General features: G+C 54.0%; 1 protein-coding gene across 5 annotated transcripts in view; it reads right to left on the bottom strand.

The window, feature by feature from the left end:
* The window catches only part of MYRF (myelin regulatory factor), a 44322-nt gene extending 20992 nt beyond the window's left edge, over window positions 1-23330 (bottom strand). For all 5 annotated transcript variants that reach the window (XM_064715352.1, XM_064715349.1, XM_064715351.1 and 2 more), the window contains exons 1-4: window positions 23091-23330; window positions 5673-5760; window positions 4586-4912; window positions 2033-2094 (exon numbers count right to left, since the gene is read on the bottom strand). In XM_064715352.1, the coding sequence (XP_064571422.1) occupies window positions 2033-2094; window positions 4586-4912; window positions 5673-5760; window positions 23091-23136 (523 nt within the window). In that variant the 5' untranslated portion in view covers window positions 23137-23330. The remainder of the gene's footprint in view (window positions 1-2032; window positions 2095-4585; window positions 4913-5672; window positions 5761-23090) is intronic.
* Between the last annotated feature and the right edge of the window lie 465 nt (window positions 23331-23795).

Raw genomic sequence — 23795 nt, forward strand, 5'->3', positions numbered from 1 at the left:
TCCTCCTCCATTTGGAATGGGATACTAAAGCCATTCTATAATTAGGGTGGATTTGACTACACCAGCACGAATAGAAATGTTTTGGGTGTGGAGGGACATGCAAATCCATGTCCCTTCCTGCTCTGCTCCTCAACACCTCAACATTCCAGATCCACTCCCTTCCATGGGCAGGGACACCTTCCACTATCCCAGGTTGCTCCAACCCATGTCCAATCTGGCCTGGAACACTTCCAGGGATGAGGCAGCCACAGCTTCTCTGGGAAATCCATTCCAGTGCCTCACTGCCCTCACAGGGAAGAATTCCTTCCCAATGTCCCTCTGGTAGTGGGAAGCCATTCCCTCCTGTCCTGACATTCCATGCCCTTGTCCAAAGTCCCTCTCCAGCCTCCTTTTTCTTCACCAGGACAAAGCCCATCTGTTTTTCCAGCTTTTCCCTGATATTTGGATCAACCCATGCCTTCAGGTGTCCCCACAGAACACCGCAATCCCAGCAGGAATGAGGGACTGACTCCTGGGATGTGAGCAAACCGCGGGGTATGAAGAGACAGTGACTTTGTTTTAAATGCAAGACAAAGCTTCTTCATGCTCCAATGTGGAAAACCGGCTGGAAAATGCATCCAGCGACTGGCCAAGCCAGGCACAGCCTCTGGGAACACCGAGAGGGACGGCAGGGAAGGATCTGTTGGATCTTTCCAGGCTGAGCTGGATGGACTTTGGCCTCAGAGCACCCAGGCAGGGGTTGAGTAATGAGGCCAAAGCGCTTGACCAGGAATGGGAAAACTCCTCCCGTCAGAAGGTTTGGAAAATTGGAATGTGTTTGCACTGGGTCCTCCTGCTGAAGGCTGCCAGGGCAGGGCTGCTTTCACCCATCCTGCTCCCTCTAAGGTGTTCTGCTTCCCCCTGGGACCTCTCAGTGCCTTTTCCACACACATGGAACCGGATTCCTCCTTCCAGGCTCATTCCTGGGCCAGCCTTCCTTTGGGAGCTTCCTCAGGGACAGCCCAGCCAAGGATAGGCAAGTGATGTGCTTGCCCAAGGCATTCCCAAACTGAGGGAAAAATCATCTCCAGGAATGTGATCCCAGCTTTGTGGGTGCCCTCTGGAGCCTCCTCTCCTTCCCAAGTAAGCTCCGAGCACTCCAAAGCTGCTCTCCCCATGGTGAGCAGCCCGGCCTCTTTGTTATATTTAAGGAAGGGCCAGGAGGAATTCCAGGGATTTTTTTTAGCAAGATAAACAGAACTCTTGACCTCTTCCATCAAAAAAAAAAAAAAAAAAAGAGGAGCAGGCGCTGTTCCCGGTGGGGACTGGGCTGGAGCCTGGGGAAGCGGAGGGTGCTCCTGCCGAGGGGGAAGGGAGACTGGGACAACCTTCCCTCCTTCCTTCCCAAGGAGTTTTTCCATGGTAGAACAGTGAAGGTCACCAAAGGGACCAAACAGCCTGGGTGGCTTTCCTGGGGGAAGCCAGGAACACCTTGAAGACACCCTGGAGGGGGTCCCAGCTCCCTGTGCCATTTCAGCGGGAGCGGGAGATCCTCGGGATCAGCTGGAGGGGAGGGAAAGGCTGGGAAGGAACTTACTGGAGAATGGCGGGTTCATGGCTGCCTCCCAGAGCCAGGTTCCATGTCAGGGACGCGCTCCCGCTCCGTGTTCCCGAGGCAGAGGACAGGACGAGGGGGATGGCGGGCTCCACATCCCACCCTGCCACGCTGTCCCCGCGCCCACAGATCCCCACCACGGATTCAGTGCCCGTGGATTCTGGATTCCCACCACGGATTCCGTGTCCGTGGACTCCCAGCTCTCCTTCTGTGCCGGTCCCTCTCCCCTTTCCAGAGCCGGGAGCGGAACAATGGGCGAAAGCTGAGGGATATTTACTAACTGATAATCTCCCCACGTAGTGCAGCCGCCTGTTTTCTCCCGGCCGATAAAGATTGCAGAGCCAACCACTTTCACGGAATAAAAAGGGGGTGGATGCTGGATTTGGGGTTTGGATTAGGATATTTTTCCCCCTCCTTTTCCCTTTTTGAAGCACTTACCATTCACCTGCTGAGGGGAGTAGGCTTCCGATCCGGAATCCGGGGGAGAGTCCGGCAAAGTGCTGTAGAGCAATGGGAAAAGAGAAGGGAAAGTCACTTTAATCCAGCTTCCAGCACAACCAAGAGGTCCAGGTGGATTCAAGCACCCTCCAGGATCTGGCAGGGGAATCCCAGGTGCACCTGCAGCAGATCCCAGACACCCTGAGTGTGTCCATCACTGCCACAGGTTCCACTGGAGCTCGGGAACAGGGACGTTCTGTTGAGCTGACAGTGAGAATTCCAGAGAAAAGAAGCCAAACAAATTTATCTGCTTCCCAGGGAAAGGTGTGCTTCCCATGGAAATGTCAGTCAGTGATCAAGTGGAATGCACAGAGGTCTCTTCCCATCCCGGGAAGCTGTTCCAGGCCAGGAGAGAAAAGGTTTGGATCAGCCTAGGATAGCCCTGCCCATGGCAAGTGCTGGGACTGAATGGGCTTTACAGTCCCTTCACATCCAAACAATTCCATGATTCTATGAAATGAGAGGCTCTGGGAAGTCCATGGAATGGATTTTGCCTGTACAAACCTGAGCACCACCATAGCTCCTGCTGTATCCCCCTGGATATATTCCAACATCACCAGGAGTAGGATTTGGCCCTGGCTGTGAAACACAATCCAAAAAAAAGCGGGAGCTCCCAGCTGCCTTTTCCAGCACATCCATGGCTAGGGATGGCAGCACCAGGTCATGTGTAGTGGCACAGCAGGGACAGAGACCATGGCACGTTCTCATTTTCCAAGGGAATTCTTTTCCATTCATCCATCCTATTCCATCAGCTTTATGGATTAGAAATAATCCCAGACAAATCCCAGTGTTCCTTAGATGAAAACCAGTAAGAAAGCAAATGAATTTTGGGAAAGGGAGGAAAAGCACAGGAACACACTGCTCCAACTCTGCTCCTGACAGCACCCACAATTCCAGCTGGGAACCAGGATGCAGGATCTTCCAGGAGCAGAGAAGCTCAAGGCCCATTGATTGGATTCTCCATGGGAAGTTGCACACAGCAGGGGCTGAAGAGGGCTGAGGTAAGGTGATCCCAAAAAACCTCTTGCCATGCTTCCCTCATCCTCCACCTTCCCTTGGAGCACCTTTCCATCACTCCCTTCCCAGCCTTATTTCCAGGCTCCTTGCCATGTGGGATCTCAGTTCATACTGTATTTCCTATGGATTTATCAAGATTTATGCACCAGCAGGCCAAGTCTTGGCCAGTAACAAAAGGGAACAGCACAATTCAAGGAATCCAGGAGGCTGGAAAAAGCAGACACTGCAGAATTCCCACTGGGAGGTAGTGGCTGTCCAAGGGAAGGGTTTGTTGGTATCCACCACATTGTCCCTGAGCACAGGATGGGATGCCTGGGTCAGGAAGTGGACTCCATTATCCTTATGTGTCCCTTCCAGGATATTCCATGATTCTCCACTGGGAAAAGCCTGGCACAAGGGGGAAGAGTCATTCTAGGATGCTGAGGGAATGCTGCCATCAAAGCTGAGTCAGTTCAGCTACATCCAAACTAGGTCTCCACCTCTGACAGCAAGGTGTGATCCTTACTCATGACATCCTGCAGAATTCCAGATGCATCCAGAAGAAAAGGACATAACAAGGCATCACTTCATGCTTTTGATTCCCCCTAAGCTCCAAGTATCCTTCTGGGATCACTGCAAGGGAAAACTCCCTGGTCTGGGAATAAAAGAAAGGCAGATTTTTTTTCTTTCAGCTTTCTGGGATGTCTTTCCAAGTTCATCCAAAGGGTGAAAGCTGTTGACTGAGTGTTCCCAAATTTGGGAATCTCTGCATTGTGCTTGCTGGCAACACTAGAGGGCACAAGGCAGAGGGAGAAGAACCATCCTGGCCTCACTGTCCTTACATCCATAATCCATCCCATGGGAGAAGGCTGTCTGGGGCCATCACCACCTAAAGATCCAGGCTGGAGCACAGCACAGCACCTTGGGACGTTACTGAACCCCTCCTTCCATCCTGGAGAGCACGAACCACATCCTTTCTCCTCGTGGGAATAACTCTCCAGCTGGGTCCATCAGCAGTCTCAGAACCTGCCCTTCCTCTTCCCCAGAGCTTGTTGAACAGGACACATCCAGCTCAGATCCATCTTCTCCTTCTCTGGAGTGGAGCATCTACAACATCAGGCCATAAGAAGAATATCTCCCTGCCCACTGTAGTGAATTATCCTCTGGAATAGTCATGGCAACATCCCAGAGACCAAGTTCCATCCCAGAGACTGAATTTTGTCTTGTTTCAGTTTATTCTGTGTCTCCTCCTCCTTAAAAACTGCTCCAATGTTCTCCCACCTGCAGATGTCCAGCAGAGGTATCCAATACTCTACAATGGTGTGGGGGATGATCCCGAAAAACCTTCTGGGAAGTTCCAGGAGCTCCACTCGCCCAAAACCAAGGACTTATCACTGAGCCACGCTGCCACAGCTCCGTGGGACCCTGCAGGTACCACAGCCTGAAGGATCCTCCATCCCAGCGCCACCCTTATCCCGCCATCCCGTTCCCACTCACCCAGGTGCGTAGGAGGCCTTGGGCTCTGACTTGATTGGAGGCACCACGCTGCTCAGGCAGTGGCCAGGCAGGAAGCCCTTGGGCACCACCATGCCGTTGTTGTTGTTGCAGTTGAGGTGCGCTCCGTAGGCGGCTCCGCAGGGAGCGGCCAGGAGGGGCCCATGGCGGATGGGGAGCTGGCTGCCGGCCGCAGGGAGGTGGAGGGCAGCGCTGGGAGAGGGATTGCTCACGCTGCCGATGGAGCTGCTGGGAGGAGCAGGGATGCTGGCGGAGCTGGAGGGCTGGGGGTGCGTGTAGCTGGCGGGAGCAGGGATCTCAGGGAAGCAGCTGAGGGAGAAAACAGGACAACGTCAGGGCAACAGCACAGTGAGACTGATGGAAGAGTCCAAAATCCACCCAGGAAGTTCTGAAGTGCCCAGGACAGCAGCCTCAAGGTTTGTGTAGCCAGCAGGATGTGCTCACTGTGCTCCACCTTTACAGACCAGCCATGCCAAAGATTCCCACACTGCTCCCAGATTCCCTTGGTGCTCTCCAGGTCTGCTCTATCCTCCTTCCCAAAGTTGGGGTACACAGGGAGATCCTTCCCTTCTGCAAACTTGCACAGTCCTGGGGATTTAATCTGAGCTCCCAGTGCTCTGATTAAGGAAAAGTGTTTATGGTGCCCTTGTAGGGGATAAAGAGAGGGAAAAAAAAAAGACTGGGAAAACTTGAAGGTTAGAAGCCAGGAAGAGACAGAAGAAAGAGATGGGAATGATAAAGGAGCAAAGAGAAATCCAGGAAGACTCTGGGGAGGCAGAGGTGATTCCCAAATGCTTCCTCACATTTCAGGGCTGGAAACTGCTCAACAGGTTTCCAGAGAAGCTGTGGGTGCCCCATCCCTGAAAGTATTCCAGGCTGGGCAGGGCTTGGAATAACCTGGAATAGTGGAAGGTGTCCTGCATGTGGCAGGGGTGGAATGAGATGGGCTTTAAGGTCCCTTCTGACCCAAAGGCTCCTTCCCACCCAAACCATTCTAGGATTCTGTGATTTCTCCATGAAAAAATCACAAGGAACATCGTTCCTGCTGCAGAGCAAGGGAAGCACTTACATCTCTGGAGAGTCTTCCTTGCTGATGTACTCTTCCAGGATGCTGGTGTCGATGTTGGATGGTTCCAGAGCTCCATTAATGTCGTGGCCTGGAGGGGAGAGGAGGTGGAAATGTGAGCCAGGAGAAGGACAGGAAAGGGCCTTGGAAACACCACCAGACCCTTACACAGACAAGGAACTGATCTGAGAATCGTGGAATAATGGAATGGGTTGGAAGGGACCTTAAAGATCATCTCATCCCACCCCCCTGCCACGGGCAGGGATGACTCACTAGATCAGCAGATCCCTGGGGACTGCCAGCTGTCCATACCCACTGCATCCCAGTGTAAAGCCTCATCCCAGGAGATGGGGCACGTGGGACAAGCCAGGGCAGGGACACAGACACATGCTGGGAACCAGATCCTTTGGGATCCCTTCCAACTCAAGACATTCTATGATTCCCTTTGGACCCTTTGCAGAACACTGGAATTCTCCACCACAACCTGGATCAACCCCCGACCTTCCTCCCTCTTCTCTGCCCCATGGGCAGGCTGTGGATTTCCCTGTCCTTTCTCCAGAGGGCTCCTCCTCCCCTCCCTGCCCTGTTCCAGGGAAGCTGGGCAGGGTTTTGTTGACAGAAAATCCTTCCTTTATCTGTCTCTCCCAAGTGGGAGTCCGGAGGCCGCCGGGGCCAGAGCCAGACCGCTGCGCCAAAGGCACTGCCAAGAAAGTGGAAGAGAAGATCCAACTCCTCCTGCTCTGATAAGGAACTCAGTGAAAGACCATCCTGAAAGACCCCACGTGAAAGCCCAAGAGAAGCCCCTGCCCGCCTGGATCCCCCAGCTTCCCGGGAAAGGTCACTTGCTGATCCGCAAGGGCCGGCCCGGGGGGCTCCAGCCCACCCCGGCCAATTGCAGCCCTCCCTCTGCAAATCCCTTTCATACCAAGACAGGCAAATCGGCAGAAATAAATCCAGCTAGGAATTCTGCCAAGCGGACAGGGTGTGTGTGGATACAGGGAGCTCTGCCTCACAAACCTTGGCTGGAGGGGGGGAAAATCCCAGGGAACCGTTCGTTTCTGGGACATCTCCGTGGCAGAGCCCAGGGACCTGGGGACACGGTGAGGGTGCTCTTGCATGTGAACACAGGAGCAGGATGTGAACATCTGGAGCAGAGACACACAATGCTGCTTCCAGGTGAGCACTGAGGTGAGGAGAGGATGGAGCAGGCACAGCCTCCGGGATCTCCATCATATCCCATATGGAGTTGCAGATCCCAAGGGAGCACAGGGTTTGCTTCTGTCCCTCCACTGTGACAGCCGCATCCTATCCTGAAGTTCCCGGGATGTGGTAACTCCACCCTCTTGTCCTTGGAGTTATGGGAGCTCACTGATGGCCATCCATGTGTCCCTTGCTCATCCCTAAGGATCTCTGCCATAGCCCACTCCCAACACTTCACCATAAACACATCTCCCAAGGCACCTCTTCAAACCCTCACTGTCATCCCGTAAAATTCCCGAAACCTCCTGCCAGGGATCAGCACTCCAGGAGGGTGGGAACCCTCCCTGTGCTCCGTTGCCTCCCTCTTAGCCAAAAAAACCCCCAGGCTATAAATCACAGCATGCCCGTGGCAAACACCCACCCCAAAGGCCATCAGGAAACTTGTCTTCATCCCAAGTTCCGGCACTGGGATCCACGATCAAAGCAGCAAAAAGAGCACTTGGCCAATTTTTGTGACTCAGCCTGTCCAAGAAAAGTCCAACCCCAGCAGGTTTCCCTCACACCTCCAAACTCCAGGAGCTCCTCCGTGGTGGGAGAGGAGCCCAGGAACCCTCCAGGATGAGAAGCCCTCTATAGACAGCAGGATGCTGCGTTTCCCAATTTTCTGAGAGTGCTGAGGCCCTGGCACAGGGTGCTCAGAGAAGCTGTGGCTGCCCCATCCCTGGAAGTGTTCCAGGCCAGGCTGGATGGGACTTGGAGCAACACACTGGAAGGTGTCCCTGCCCATGGCAAGGTGGTATTGGATGAGCTTCACAGTCCTTCCAACTCAAACCATTTCAGGATTCCTTTGCTTCCTTGAAGTCACCTTGGGGAGGTGAGAAAAGCCCGGTGACGTGAGAAGTGTGCCAGGGCTGGGGGCGAGTTGGGGCTGCCCACCAGAAATCAAAGACCTTCCTCTGCTCCAGGACAGTGGGATTTGCACAAATCCAGGGATATCAGGGCAGGGACAAGGAATGTCCCACCGCCCAGAGCTTCCATGCAGCCGGGCTCTGACCAAAGCCAGCTTAGGTGATTAATTAAAAGCTAATACTGCTCCATAGTCACGAGATCCCAATGGCACCGGCATTCCCTCCCCCTCCCAAGTGGGGATTAGTGGGAAGCCACCGAGGAGGGGAGCTCAACACCCACATGGCTCTGCATGGGACAGGCTCCCACATCTCATCCCACCAAAGAAAGATGGAGGAGCAAAGGAAAGCACTGAGCTCACCCATCCCAAACCTGCCAGGTCCCTACATCCCATCCTCCTCCCATCCCTGGCATTGCCACCCTGCTCTCCCACCATGTCACGGCTCCACTTTCCAACCCTTCTCTGGGATAAGAGCCATGGCAATCCCAAAAACCCCAACCTCTGCCTGAAGAACAAGAAGTTAAAACCCTCAGCACCCTCCTCGTGAGCGGAGCCGGGCGGGCTGAGGCCCCCGGACGTGTGAGAATGTCAGGAATCCCAATGTTTGGACTGGTTTTCTCTGCCTTCCCCAAACCTCCAAACACGCTCCACATCCCAACAGAGGTGCTTCCCACCCCCCTGCCACCTCCTCCCTGCCCCAACCGGCTCATCCCTCCTGGTGGCACCTTCCCAGCTCCTTGTCCCAGTTTTGGGTGCTCCCAGAGATGGGCACGGGGCCATAGGGCTTGGAAAGAGTTAACAGAGCCTGGCCTCTGTGAACTGTCATATTTACAGGTCTGAGGGATTTAACCCGGAATTTTCCTGGAGTGATAGGCTGAGAAGTTTATGGAATTTCTATTTATAACAGTCCCCCCTCCTTCTTCAATTCCTACTCTGTTGCCTGTCTTCAAATCACCTCTAATCCTGCCTGGGTCACCTGGGGGTGGGAGGAAGGGAGAGAGCTGGAGAACTTCATCCCGGGATGCGCTAACACGAACCAGATGTGGGAAGCTGGAGATGACGACGAGGTCAGCACTCTGCAGGGGCTGGGGAACATCAGCTAGGAGTGGGGGGACACTGGGGAGGAAGAGGAGGAGAAAGAGCAGCAGAAGACGCTGTGCCAAGCCCAGCGCTTCCCAGTGCCATTGTACCAGAGAATTTTCAGGGAAAAATGAGGTGTGGAACAGCCTGGGAGGTGATAAAATACCCAAACCAATGCACGGTGGAATAGGATTGGGAAACCCCAGGAGCTTCTGGTTCCATGTGGTCCCTCTCCTAATGGAGCATCTAGATAGGTGGGATAGATGGATAGATGGGCAGGACACAGAGCACGAAGCTCCAGCAGGAATGACCTGGGATGCCACAGCAGCGCCGGAGCTTGGCGAGGCACAGAGCCCCGGCACTCCCCGGGCTCATCACGCCTGTGTCGGTGCACCAGGGCTGGGTTGTGCAATCCTGGGGCCAGGCTGCAGCATCGGCACATTCCCGGGGCCCCGCGCCGCTCCTCACCCCCTTCTCCCTCCTGCCGTGTTTATCCTTCGGCTCGGGAGGATTGGCTGCTGGCCTGGCCCCGAGCACCAGGAATCCGCGCCGTGGCAAACAAACCAAACACCGCCTAAGCCCGGGCAGCCGCGCGGCCAGCGCTTGGCTTCGGAGCTTCTTCCCGTCCTGGACGGCTCTGCCACGCAGGGAGGAACTGCTCCAGCTGGGAATAGCATCCCTCCCGTGCCTGCCACCTCAGCAAACCCAGAGACTTGGGATGCACACCTGGACTAGGCTGCTTCCATAAGGAACAACAGGATCACGCCCCTATTGCCACACGTGCCCAACCCTGGGCTGCTTCCATCCTTTCTGGTGACCCTGGAGGAGCCCCTGGCTCCTCCTGGATCCCAGCCCGGCATTCCTGCTTAATTAATGCTCTTTATTACCTGACTGGGATGATAACCAGCCCCCAAAGGGGGCTCCTGTAACCGGAGCAGGACACGGAGCCAGTGCTCCCACAGCTCCCCAAAGACCACCCCAGAGCAAAGTCCTGGCTGTCCAAGGCACTTCCAGGGGATCCCAGGCCTTATCTCTGATCCACAGCCCCTCTTCATCCCATTACTGTCATCCTTGGCTCCCCCCAGGAACATCACCCTTGAGCAGTTTCTTTTGGATTAGGATACCTTTGGGATGCATCCCTACACATCCCAACCCAGCCCGTGTCCCTTCCCGTCACAGAAGGTGGGACTGTCCCAGGCAATGCTGAGGATCCCATACTGGGGACATTCCCCAGCCAGCCCATCCCCAAGGACAGCCCTGCCCTTCCAAAGCAAAGGGGCAGCTCCTGCATCCCTGCTCATACCAGACAAAAAAACACAAGGTCCAAATTCCAGCTAATTCCACAGCAAAAACACAGCCAAGGATGAGCTCTGGGATCTGTGGGATAAGATCCCAAGGAAAACACCAAACTGAGAGATAAGGATTTGGGGGTTTGTGAGAATTTGGTTGTCATGGAATTTAAATGAACTAATCAACAGAGCAATGGATACGGGTTGGGAACAGACACATTCCACCAAACCTTCTACATGGAGGGGCCGGGATTGTTCCCAGTACCTGACCCTCTCCTTCCTGGTAGTTCTTGGTGAGCTCCCAGCCAATATCCCAAATTCAACCCCTCTGCATTCCTAGAGAAACTATCCCATGCCAGACAGGGCAGGGTGCAGAGAAAGCAGTGATCAGGGATAGGGATACAGGACAGTGGGATTTAGCCAAATCCTCAGGCTGAGGGAGAAAAGAGATTTACAGGAAAGACTCAGGAGCAACAAGCTGGGTAACAGTGAGCCAGCTCCAGAGGAAAGAATAATTAACTGGCCTGGTGGGAAGTACAAGCAAATCCATGGCAGGGGGTTGGAACTGGATGATCTTTCAGGTGCTTTCCAACCCAAAGCATTCCAGGATTCCCTAAATACCCAGTGTCCAGAGGCAGCAGCATCTCTCTGTTCCCCGGAAAGCTCTCTCTGCTCCTACATAACCCCATAACTCCTTAGCTTACATCCACAGATTAATCTACTTGAAAAAAAGCACTTTTGGATGAGGTGGACATGGCCCTGGGAAACACCCCAGACTCAGGGATAAGGAGATAACACCCTCCATTCCCCATTCTCAAGAAGAGAAAGTGCTGGTGGGAGACATCCCAAAGCACAGGAAGTGTGAGGAAATGATCCTGCTCTGCCATGGCAGGCCATGGGCATGTTCCTTGGGGAACTGCAGGAATAGGAGGCAGAAAGGATGATCCTCCCTCCCAAACATCCCTGAGCCCTCCCTCTGAGCACCTTCTCTCCTCCAACCCTCCTGGAATTTCCCCTCATCTCCCCTCACCAAAGCCGTCCTCCCTCCTGCATCCCTTTCTCCTGGCAGCTCCCCACCCTTGTCCTGGCCTTTCCCCCGCCCTTGCCAGCTGTGAACCTTGGCATGGATGGAGCCATTGTCCTGGGAGAACGGGGGCCGAGGAGGAGGAGGGGAAGGTGTGAGGAGGGACACAGAGGCGCGTTTGTCCCTGTCCCCGCGGCCGTCAATGCCGCGCTTGTCCATTCATGCTCTCCGAGGGCAGGAACAGCGGCTCCATTTGGGAGGCTCCAAGGTGCCTGCCCAGGGGGGCACATTGCCCTGTTTGTTTGGAGACAACGCCTTTATCTCCCTTCCCGGGACGAGGGTGTTGGAGCAGGGACAACAGGACCGCAGGAGGCCACTTCATCTGGCTGCACGAGGCTGGGGCCTCATCCCTGGGGACAACAGGGATGGGGAAAAGCTCCTGAGGATCCCCGTTGCTGAGGTGCCTCACCTGGCCTTGTTTTATCCAGACTGCAGCTTTGGGGGGACAGGAGGGACATTTTCCATAGGATAACATGATGTGGATGAGCTCCTGGACACTGCTGTGGTGGTGAAGGTTCATATCCATATCCCAAACCATTCCCTCAGAAGAATTATTGCCAGAATGGATAAAAAATTAATAATATAATTAGCAGCTACATACCAGTACCAAGAAGAGACTTGATCCACCTGCCCAGAGTTTCCCATGTTGGCAATGACCAGGAGAGGGAACACTCAGGGAACCACAAGGAGTTGACAAAGTTGATGGCAGATCCTGAGCTGTGATCCTGCTGCTCTCCTAGCTCCAAGCAAAGAACCCAGGGATGCAGTCCCTGGACACTGACCTCGCTGCAGGGCAACACTGTGGCTCTGGAAAGGCTCTCAGGGAATCTGGAGAGCCAGGATGAGCCACCATCAGCCCAACTCTAAGACATCCACACCACACACAGAGGGAACTCGGGATAACTCAGGATTTGGAGAGGTGCTGCCTCTCCTGGAAACCCCTACAGCACAAAACAATCCTTAGGGAGGGAGATTAAGAACAGAACAGCACCAGGATACAGGAGCAGAGGCAGCCAAGCATCGCCGGGAACACCGTGTCCAGATTGAACACATCATCCCCTCCCTTCCAACTGGGAGGCACCAAGGTCTGTCCAGGCTGGACAATCTCCAGAGCAGGCTGGGAGGAAAAAGCAGACCCATTTATCTAGATGGGACATTTTCCAGGGCTCGGGAAGGGCCACCCCAAGATCTGTGCAACCACCACGGATCTTTCACAAGGAGGAGCGTCGGGTCGCCAGGGTTTTCCTGCTGCTCACACAGCTGGGACGTTTGCTCCGGAGTTGTCTCCCAAGAAAATCATCACAAGGGCTGTCAAAACCCTTCCCCAGCCACATGGCACAAAGCTCCCAAGGAGGATCCCCGCTTTCCCCAGGATCTAGCATGACCAATAGAAGTGAGACAGGTCCAGGGCTGTCATTTCTGTCTCCATGATTCCATGGCAGGGGGTGGAATTGGATGGTCTTTAAGGTCCCTTCCAAACCAAACCATTACAGGATTCTACACAATTGAACTCACTACTGAAACCCCAAAATTCCCTAGGGATTACTACCATGCTGGCTATTCCCACACCCACTTTTCACAGGGAACTGAGGTTTCTTTTTTTTTTTTAAAAAAAACCCCCTTGTTTGCCTTTTCTGAGCCATCCTGGAACATATTTCCTGCTCCAGGGATTTAGCAAACACTTCCCAGACAATACAGCCGAGATACCAAACGTGCTGCTTGGATCCCATCCATCCCGTGAGCTCCCTGGGTGTTCCCAGGATCACTTCAAAGCACTGGGCTGGCTGGAGAGCCCCAAATCCAGAGGGAAGACTCCTGGCACGATGCTTGGGGATGTGCCATGGGGAGGAGAGGACCAGGAGGTTGTTTGGGAATGGGTGGGAATGAGTTGTGTCCAAATTAACCAGGCACAAGGATTTCCCAGGCAGAGACCCCCTGGTAGGGACCGGGGTCAAAAACATTCCAAGGGGACCTTCTTGGTCTCCTCAACTCCCTGACAGGGAGCCAGGTGAGGGTCAGGCTCTGCTCCCAAGGAACGTGGAACAGGACAAAAGGAAATGGCTTCAAATGGCATGAGGGGAGGTTTAGGTTGGATATTAGGGAAAATTCCCTTATGGAAAGGGTTGTAAAGCATCGGAACAGGCTCCAGTGCTGGAGTTCCCATCCCTGGAGGGATTTTAAAATCTGTGTGGATGTGGCACTTGGGGATGTGGGATAGTGGTGGCCTTGGTAGTGCAACACCAGGGGAATGGTTGGACTGGATGATCCCAGGAGGCTTTTCCAACCTAAATGGCTCCACAATTCCATGACCTCTGCTCATATGGAGCAAAAGAAACTCCCAAGATTCCAGGCCTCTTGTTTCTGTTCAGTCGCCTCTGCAAGGGATTATATGGATACAAGAAAGGAAGAGGTGGCAAAGCCCCTTTCTCCTGGCAAAACAGGGATGGTGACCCCAAACTCATGGATAAACTCTCTGTGGCAATGGGGAAAAACCTCCAGAGCTAATCCCTGCTGCAACACAACTGGCAATGAGGGAAAAACACCTTAACAACATGAGAATGGGGAATGGTTCGACTTCGTGATCCTGCAGGGTTTTCCTACTTAAATCTGACCTTTTAGTGGTTGGAAATCCTGCAAAAATCCCTCTCAGTGATCATTCCTGACCTGTTGCATCCACAGCTGCCCACTGGATGTCCAGAGCCACACTACATCTGTTTAAAAACCAGGAAGTAGGAAAAGTCCCTGCCTTGACATTCCACAGCCCATCCTGCTGGACTGGGTTGAGTTTGTCCAGCTCCTCTTTCCGAGAACACCAGCACAACTTCCAGCATCCAAACTCCTCATCCTGGGCTGTGAAAGCTGTTCCCAGCCTGCAGGCCCCCACAGGGCTGTTCCCTGTATCCCTCTGGCTCCTCAACACCATGAGGTGAATTTTGGAATATTTATCACCCAGTATGTCTTGGGTTGGAAGGGACCTTAAGGATCATCCAGTGCCACCTTTTCCATGGACAGGGATGCTTCCCACTCATCCAGGTTACTCCAAGCCCTGTCCAATCCAGGCTTGGCCTTCCCTACAGATCAACCTCTCCATTCCAATACCCCTTCCCAAAACCTGAATTAAAACAAGACAGAACAGAGGGGACATGGACAGGTAGGATTTCCCCCTGCCCAGAACTCCTGGGATTTTGGGATAGATGGGATCTCATCTGGGAAAACCCCATGCCTGTTCAGGAGAGGGGCACTGACCGCATTATCAGCAAGCAGCCAACTGTAAAAAGGTTTGATGGCCCTTATAAAACTCTGTTTTCCAAGTTTTCCTTTACTTAAGCAGGTGTTTCATTCCCAATAAAGTCAAAGCATCCTTTTTAATGCTTCCACAAATCAATGTCCATAAACCCTGGCTAGTCATAACACAGGAGATAAGCCAAGATCCAGCAGGCTGATAAGATGTTTGCTTTCCTGTTTATGTGGATTTTGAGCAATCGGCATTCAGGATTAAAAGTCATAAATTATGTGGATGCCCCAACCTCTGGAAGTGTTCAAGGCCAGGTTGGACTGGGCTTGGAGTAACCTGGGATAGTGGAAGGTGTCCCTGCCCATGAAACAAGATGGGATTTAAGGTCCCTTCCAAACTAAACCATTTCAGGATTCTATAAATCAATGAATGAAACCTCCAGTTCCTTGGATATCACACCTGAGTCTTCAAAAAATCCTGTTCCATGCCCACCCCACAACCTCTGCACTGTCTCCTTCCCTAAACTACTTGGGTAGGAAAACCAGAACAATTGCCACTCCATAGCAAAGTTGGGGTGATACCAAAGACTCCATGTTAAAAAAAAAACAGGGAAAATCAAATCAACCCCAGAAAAAATCCCTTTAATGCCTGGTTTTTACACCCAGGCTGGATCCAAGCACTCTGAGGCCGTTTAAAACTCTATCCTTGGCTTTTCCAGCCAGTTCTCCTCCCCACCACCACAAAACCCAGGGAAATACACAAGCGTTCGCACTTGGGAACATTTGTGGACAAGGAATTCCCCAAGAATTCTGTCCACTCCATTTGCAGCCAGGCCTGGCCACTCTTCCCACCTTTCCCTCTCTCTGTTTGGAGTAGAGGGAAAGCTCTAAAAGCAGCCAAAGTTCAGTGAGATAAGTGGTGGACCCTGAGTGTCATGTTACATTTTCCCTCGGGAAGGGAAGGAGGCCTTTCCTTCAAATGTGCCTTGAACACACCCCAGGTGCCGCTGGAAGCCAGCCTGGAGTGTGGGATCCTGGGCTGGCCACATCAGCCACCAAATCAGGGAGAAAATGCCACGGATGGGGGTGGAACTGGATGATTTTTAATGTCCCTTCCAACCCATAGCATTCCATGATTACATGCCCTGCTGTGCAGGAAGAACGGGGAGAAGGAACGGTCTGTTGGATAAGCAAGGGCATGCCAAGCATGGCAGTCAGTTGGAATAAAAGGATATATCCATGAAAATAAAAGTGAGAGCCACCGGATAGCCAAGTGTGGTATCCAATCATAGAATCCTGGAGTAGTTTGGGTTGGATGGGACCTTAAACCTCATTCAAGTTCCATTCCCTGTCATGGGCAGGGACACCCTGCACTAGCCCAGGCTGCTCCAAGCCCTGTCCAACCTGGCCTTGGGCACTTCCAGGGATCAATCCACCCTCCACTTTTCAGAGTTCCCATTTACCCTCCACAGCAGCAGGACACCTCCCTGGCTCTCTGCCACTGTCTGTCCATCCCTAGTCCTCGTATCCCTCTGAAATGCCCCATGTTGATGGCTGTCCCTCCTGAATGACGCTGGAGCACGGGATGGGCACCCAGAACGCACCGGCTCGGCCCCAAAAGCCACGAGACTGTTCCTGTTTGTGTCTCCAGCCACAGCTGCTCCCTTGTCCTCTGGCACGGCACATGCTGGTTAATCATTCCTCAGGCACATTCAGTGTCCCGGGATTCTTATCGGAGAGTGCAAAGTCCAGTCAGCAACAGCACTGGGAAGAGGCAGGAGGGTTCCCCGGCAAGGGCGGCAAAGCTGTGCCAGAGCAACGCCATCCTCAGGCTGGGATACACCAGAGGGATCCAAGGCATGGGCTGGGAAGTGCCCATGGGTTCACCTGCACCTTCCCAGCACAGCTCCCAGCTCCAGATCATGGAGTCCTGGCATGGCTTGAGTTGGAAGCAACTGTAAGGATAATCCACTCTCTGCCATGGGCAGGGACACCTTCCAGTACCTCAGGCTGCTCCAAGCCCCATCCAACCCGGCCTTGGACACTTCCAGGGATGGGGCAGCCAAAGCTTCTCTGGGCACCCTGTTCCACCACCCTCACCACCAGAACACTCCAGCCACTCCCACCAGGAGGAATCCACAAGGCCCTTATCCAGAAGAGGGAAAGCAGAGCAGGATCCCATCTCTCTTCCTCGAAATAACCATGCCCAGGAGCCATGTAATTCCCTCTTTCTGGCAGCTGGGATGACTCCTGACTGTCCTGGAAGGGCTCTCCCTGATAAGGGTGAGGAAGCAGAGGGAAACCTGTCCATCCGTCTGTCATCCCACGGCTCCTCCTTGACCAGGATTCCTTTCCCATCTCCCTGCATGCAGCAGCCCTTCCACGCCCCATCCCACGCACGGGCTCAGCCAGATCTCTGTGTCACCGTTTCCATGCTGGTCACACCCCCAGCATGACTCCTTCCAACCTGCCCCAAGTGCCACCTCTTCCTGAAGCTTCTCCCTGTCTGTGCCCGGGCATTGCTCCCAGGGCAGCAGCCTATGGAAGGGGCATTACCCAGGACACGGGCAAAGTTCCTCCTCATGGAGCCTCGTGCTGACATCACCTTTCCAAATGCCAGCCTGTCCTTTATCAGGCTTTGCAGATCCACCCTCTCATGAACAGCTCTCTGGCCTTACTCCACCTGGACGTCTCTTACCCATTTCCCAGGATTAAGGAGTTTTAGGGTCCAGGATAAAGGAGTTTCGAGGAAATGGGAGGGAGGAGCACCAGCAAAACCATCACAAGACCATGCCAGCAGTGGCGGCGTTTGGCACCAGCCTTCCCTGAGGAGTGGATGAGGACGAGTCCTTTGGCTGAAGAGACTCCAGGAATCTCCTGTTGGGATGGATGTGGCAGCTGTCCCCCAGTGTCCAGAATGCCAGCTGAGTGTGGTGATGAGCTCAAGGGAATGTTTTTGTCTCTTCCCTGCTCTGCTCAGGCCCTGGGATTGAGCTGGACTCAGCAGCATCCTCATGTCACCCGCTCCTGTTGAGGGCTGACTAAGCAGGGCAGGCAGGGAAGCTTCAAACAGAGGGAAGAGAGAGGAGAACCAGGGAACAATCCCATTGGGAAGAGAGATGGAGAGGCAGAGGGGAGAGCAAGGCAAGCCACGGAAGGGCTGGGAGGTCTGTGCCGTTACCTGCTCGGATCCAGCGCATCCTGAGCATGCTGAGAGCCGACGTCAAGCTCCCGCCGTATCCCTGCTCCCTCCCTGTGTCATTATTCCCTGAGCTCAGCTCCTCCAGCTCCCGGGGCAGCTGCTGCCTGCTGGTTTTTCTATTCCCTCCGGGAAGAGTGGGAGGGCTGGGGAGGCAGCCGGGCGGCCGCTGCTCCGCGCTGGGATTTGGGACGGCCAGGGGATTACCCGCAGGGACGGTCATGTGTTAGTGCTGTACCAGCTGCCCCGCGCCCACTCCGGCACGGGCTGGCTCCCGGCTCCCAGAGAACTCCGGGCAAAGCCTCTTACCTTCCCCAGCGCCAGCCAGGCCCCGCAGTGACTGTCACCTCATCCCCCAGCCAGGAGCTCCCCCCGGGCTGGGATCACGCTGGGCTTTTCCAAGGTGTTCTCCCCCTGCCGCAGCAGCTCCGTGTGGGAAAAGCTCTCTCCAGCATCAAGCCTCGGGGATGGATTTGGGGGCAGGCAGAGGGTGACAAGCAGGAAGCCCCAAAAGAGCCATTTTTTTAAGGCATTCCATGAAAAGTGATGTTCTGATCTGTGTAGTTGCATTTCTACGTCAAGCCCGGGAAACTAAATCACGGGACACCAGGACAGATCCCCCAGGTTCCACTGTCCTCCTGCCCTTTCTGCTCCCAATTTTTCTCAAAGCAACAGCAGTCTCTGGATTCTCATGGATGTGCTGCTTTACACTAGCAGGAGTCTGACCAGCGAATTCCTTCTCCACTCATTCCCACCACCACTACCACCAAATCCCCCTTATGGCCCAGCACGGGGGACAAGGGGCAATCTCAGCTGTCCTGGGGTCACCTCACTGCCTCAGCTCCAGTATTCTATACTCCTTTATCCAAGGAAAAGAGGGAAATGTTCCAGGCCGCTTTCTGCAGGGCGACACTTCCTCCTCACAGGCACCAAGTGCTCCACAATCAAAATCACCAGGGGTGCCACCAACACCAGGAACATGGGAACAGGTTGTCCAGAGAAGTTGTGAATGACAGAGGGAGGGTTTAGATGGGATATTGAGAAGAAATCCTTCCCTGGGAGGGTGGTGAGGCCCTGGAATGGATTTCCCAGAGAAGCTGTGGTTGCCCTATCCTTGGAATGTCCAAGACCAGGTAGGCTGGGGCTTGGAGCAACCTGGAATAGTGGAAGGTGTCCCTGCCCATGTGGGATTGGATGATCCTTAAGGTCCCTTCCCACCCAAATCATTCCAGGATTCCATGAACACATATATCCAAACGTTCCCATAGGCAAAACCATCCACTCCTGGTCACTCTGAGCTCAGAAATTCCTGTGCACACACAGCCCAGCAACCCCTGCACGGACACACGGCTGCTCCACAGACAACATTCCCAGTGTTCCAGCCACTTGTGCTCCATGAATACCCGTGGAGCTGTTGGATAACCTTCATGGAAACCTTCCCCTTCTGCTGAACCAACTCTTGTCTTTCCCAGCTCCACCTCGACCCCAAACCTGCTCAACCTTCAGCGCTCGCTCTCCTTTCTCTGCTCCTTTCCCGAACTCCCGCTTCCCAGCCCCCGCCAGCCCCGCTGCTCCGAACATCCTTCCCGCTGTACATTCTTCCCTGAGCCCTTATCTCATAAATTAGCCGGGAGAGGGATCCCAAATAGCTGAGCCGTGGCGTAAGCGTTTCCCTGAGGCAGGGGCGGGCGGGAGCAAGGGAAAGGTTGGGAGCAGGATGCCAGCCAAGGGTCAGACGCTGTCAACTCCCTCCTTTCTCCTTTGAATCCAAACACAAACGCTCCAGGAACACTCCCAAACCCATGGAAATCTCCTTTCCTCCCCTGCCAGAACCCCCTGGCATCCCATGCTCGCTGCTCCAGGATTTTTGCCTGCAGGATGGTCCTGGGCACCTCCAAACACATGGATCAGCTGTGCTAACACAGACCACGGAGTTTGGGAAGATGCCTGTGTGGGAAGGGATGATCCATGAGGATCATCCAAGTCCAACTCCTGGCCCTGCATAGGACAACCTCAAAAATTCCACCATGTGCCTGAGGACAACAACAATCTTCCCAGCACAGGAGAAGCCCAGCTTGAGGACACCCAGTATGGAAAGGCAGGACTGCATTCCCAGCACCTTCATCCCAGGAAAGCCTGAAGTTATTCCCAATGCATTTTTTCCCTCAGGAACTTTTCCCTTGTCCATCCCAAATACCAGAGCAAAGCCTGGGATCCTTCCCATCACTTTTCTGCTTCTCCATCCTCACACGCCTCAGATCTCACCCTCAAACAGCAGACAGCCACATTCCAGGGAAACGAGGATATCTGGGAAAACAAGGATACCCAGGGAAACACGGATATCCATGGAAGTAAATATATCCAGGAAAACAAGGATATCTAGGGACACAAGGATACCCAGGAAAACAAAGGGTACCCAGGAAAACAAAGACATCCATGGAAATAAATATATCCAGGAAAACAAGGATGCCTAGGAAACAAAAGTACACAAGGAAATAAGGATATCCAGGAAAACAAGGACATCCAAGAAAACAAGGATACCCAGGAAAACAAAGGATACCCAGGAAAATAAGGAAATCCTGCCCCAGCAAACACCAAGGAAAACTTAGGAAAATCCAGGTCCATCTCTCACAACCGAGAAAACCAGAGGCATCATCCAAACCTGAGATTTTGGGAACATTTGCTTTCCAAAACAAGCCTGGCTCTGCAGATGGGACCAGCCAAATTCCAGGATTTGGAATGACCACAGGCGCCAGTTCTTCCCCAGCTCCACCAGCACAGCCCCCACTCCCAAACATCTCCATGAGGAGCCCGGTTAATCCTTGTCTGACACTGGGAAATACCAAGGGCTCAGGGATTCTGCCTGAATTTTCTGTGATTCCTTACAGCAGGCTCAGATCCTGGGAAAATCAGAGTCAAGCAAAGGAATGAGAATTCCCAAGTTATTCCAGACTTCTCAGCCTGCAGGAAGAAATCCCTTCAGGGTGGGATGATCCGTAAGAAGAAGAAAATATTTCACTGCAAGTGAAAAATAGGTTGGAAAATGATTTCCTGATGATGGGAATTCAGTGATAAATTTTAAAGGAGTGATTGGATAATTAATTTATTCCTGTAAATTATGAAGTTCTAACAGATCTATTGTTTACCACATCCAAAAACCATTAATTCCTCAGGAGGGCCAGATTCCAGAGTAAATCCAACTCCATGCCATGATTTAAGGCCCTGACCTTCACTCCCAAAAAACCAGAGGATCACTCTGGCCTCAGAATTCCTCAGAGCACAACAATTAAACCTGGCACAAGAGGCAAAAACTGAGCAGCAATTCCTGGCGGCAAAACTTTCTTCTCTTCCCTTGTCCCCCTCCAGCTCCATGTCGGACATATGCTCTGGAATAACAGCGGGAAAGGGATTGAGCTGCCCAAACAAAGTTGTGCTCCATGGAATATTTGGCTCAGAGAGGTTTTAAGAAGGATTTTATAGCTGAAGGCAAAAAATATCCTTCAGGCAGTTTCCTTGATTCTGGATTCTTACAGGGACAGGATGGTTTTGATTGAAGAAAAAAAGAAAGAAGGAGAAGGAGATTAAAAAAGGGAAAAAAGAAGATGAAAAAGGGAGAAAGGAGGAGGAAAAAGGTGGAGAAAAGGAAGGAAAAAGAAAGGAGGAAAACAGAGAGGAAGAATCCCAGGATAGCTGAAGTTATCAGGGATCTCTTGGAGTCATCTTGCTCGAGCAGGATCACCCCCAGCACCCAGAAAGAACAGGAAAACAGTAAAAGAAAGAAATCTCTGTGTTGTAATAAAGATGCTCTGGGGAAAGGGAGAAATTCCATGTCTCCAGCTGAAGAGACAGAGAGCTGGTCCATAAATAACACTGGGATGCTGAGCCAGAGCTCTGCAGACTCCCGGGAGCTGCTCAGCACCCCCAGGATGGGAAGTGGGAGAGGAGGATTTAGGAGTTTGGCCCAAGTGAAATCCTAAAACCAAAGGAAGCCCCAGAAGGCTGCAGGGAACGTGGGCTGGGAGCGGCCGATAAGAGCCCTCGTGGTGAGGCTTCCCTTCCTTGCTAATCCTGGGGCTCCTGGGAATCTGGGATCATGGCTGGAACTAACAGGGGGTGCTTCTTCCTTTGCAGAAGAGATGCCTCACTGAGAGGTCACATGGATGCCAGGAGAGGGGGAAGCGAGGAGGAAGCAGCTTGAGCTTCCACTCGCTCCCAAGAGCATCTTCTGTTCCCGCTTTCCAGGATAAATCCTTCTACCAGCCAAAGAATCCACATGGACACCACTGTCCTGCCCCAGCTGCCTCTGGGGGCTCACTGCACAACCCCACTGCTCCAAAGGGGATCCCAGCTCCAGAGCTGACCCATGGATCAGGATACACCCCAGCACCTGCTGGGGCAATGGAGCCTCGCCAGGATGGGCACATTATTCCCTCCATGTGCCAGGGGCTCATCCCAAAGGACACAGCCCATGGCAACCAAACCTGGGCCTGGCAAGCGACCCACTGGAAAACAAGGGAGGGAAAGAAAGCAACGAGGGGGAAAGAGAAGGAACCAGCCTCTCCACAAGGAAGAGCAGAGCGTGCCAACAAGAGCAGAGCAGGGAAGGGAACACGGAGCCGAGGCAGGAACAACAATGGGATCAGGCTCCCAACACATCCCAGTTCAGCCATGAGCAACCACATTTCATCCAACAGAGGCCAAGTTCTCTTCCCAGCCACTTTTCCACCCTGCTGGGAAGGAGAGTGATCCACAGCCATGCGGTGGCCACAAGGATCCGGAAAAGGTCTGGGATCCATAGGCCAGAGCCACTGCCACAAGCCTGCTCCAAGGATGGTGAGGGACATTCCAAGGTCCTTGCTGGGCTGGCAGTGGGAATCTAAGGCATGGCACAACACAATTCCCAGAATTTCCAGCTTGGCACCCACAGTGTGCACTGGAGGATGCACAGCTGCCCCTGGATAGGGATCTGTGCCATTCCAGGATGGTGTGGAGCCAGGCTGGAGAGCTGGGATTGTTTAACCTGGAGAAGGGAAAGCTCCAGAGAGACCCTTGGGGCCCCTTCCAGTGCCTAAAGGGACTTCAGGAGAGCTGGAGAGGGACTTTGACAGAGGGCCTGGAGTGACAGGACAAGGGGGAATGGCTTCCCACCGCCAGAGAACAGGGTTAGCCGGGATGTTGGGAAGGAATTCCTCCCTGTGAGGGTGCCGAGGCCCCGGGACGGGTTTCCCAGGGAAGCTGTGGCTGCCCCATCCCTGGCAGTGCCCAAGGCCAGGCTGGCCGAGGCTGGGAGCACCCTGGGCTAGGGGAGGTGTCCGTGCCCAGGGCAGGGGGTGGCACTGGATGAGCCTGAGGCTCCCTTCCCTCCCAGCCCATTCCACGGCCGATCCCGGAACGGGCCGGCCCTGTGCGACGGCGCTGCCCCCGTTACCTTCAAAGAAGCGCTGCAGAGCCTCCGTCTCGTCCACCACCTCCATGGCTGGGCCATGCACGGGCCGGCCCCGGCTCAGTCCCTGCGGCTGCAGGGGGGCATCGCCCCGGCCCGGGCGGCCCCGCCGCGACCCCCGAGCCCCGTCCGGGCCCCGCTCTCAGCGCCGGGCTCCCGCTGCCCAGCGCGGCCGCCCGATGCCCATCGGCGTCCGCCGAGCGCTGCCCCGGACTCCTCGGGCTACCGCGGCCGCTCCTCCCTCCTTGCCCGCTTCCCTCCCTCCCTCTCTCCCCCTGTGCCGGCCCTTCCCCGCCCGCCGCTCCTCCTCCGCCCCGCGCCGCGATCGGGGCACCCCCGCCGAGAGGCTCCGGCGACGCCGCCGAGTCGCGAGGTTGCCCAAAGTCACCTAAAAACGCTCGCCAGGCACCGGGAGGAACCTGCGGACTGAAAAATACGCTGAGAACGCGCTAAAAAGCGGCCACGAGCCGCCAAGAAACAGCCCCAAGTCGCAAACCACTAAAGCCGCAAAAGTAGCTATCAAAAACTGGCCACTAAAGCCCCCCAAACCGGCTACTAAAGCCCCAAACCCCAGCTACTAAAGTCCCCAAAATCCAGCTACTAAAGCCCCCAAAACCCAGTCATTAAAGCCCCCCAAAATCAGCTACTACAGCCCCAAAAACCAGCCACAAAAGCCCCCAAAACCAGCCC

This window comes from Zonotrichia leucophrys, chromosome 5 (assembly GCF_028769735.1).
Source record: "Zonotrichia leucophrys gambelii isolate GWCS_2022_RI chromosome 5, RI_Zleu_2.0, whole genome shotgun sequence".
Lineage (NCBI taxonomy): Eukaryota > Metazoa > Chordata > Aves > Passeriformes > Passerellidae > Zonotrichia > Zonotrichia leucophrys.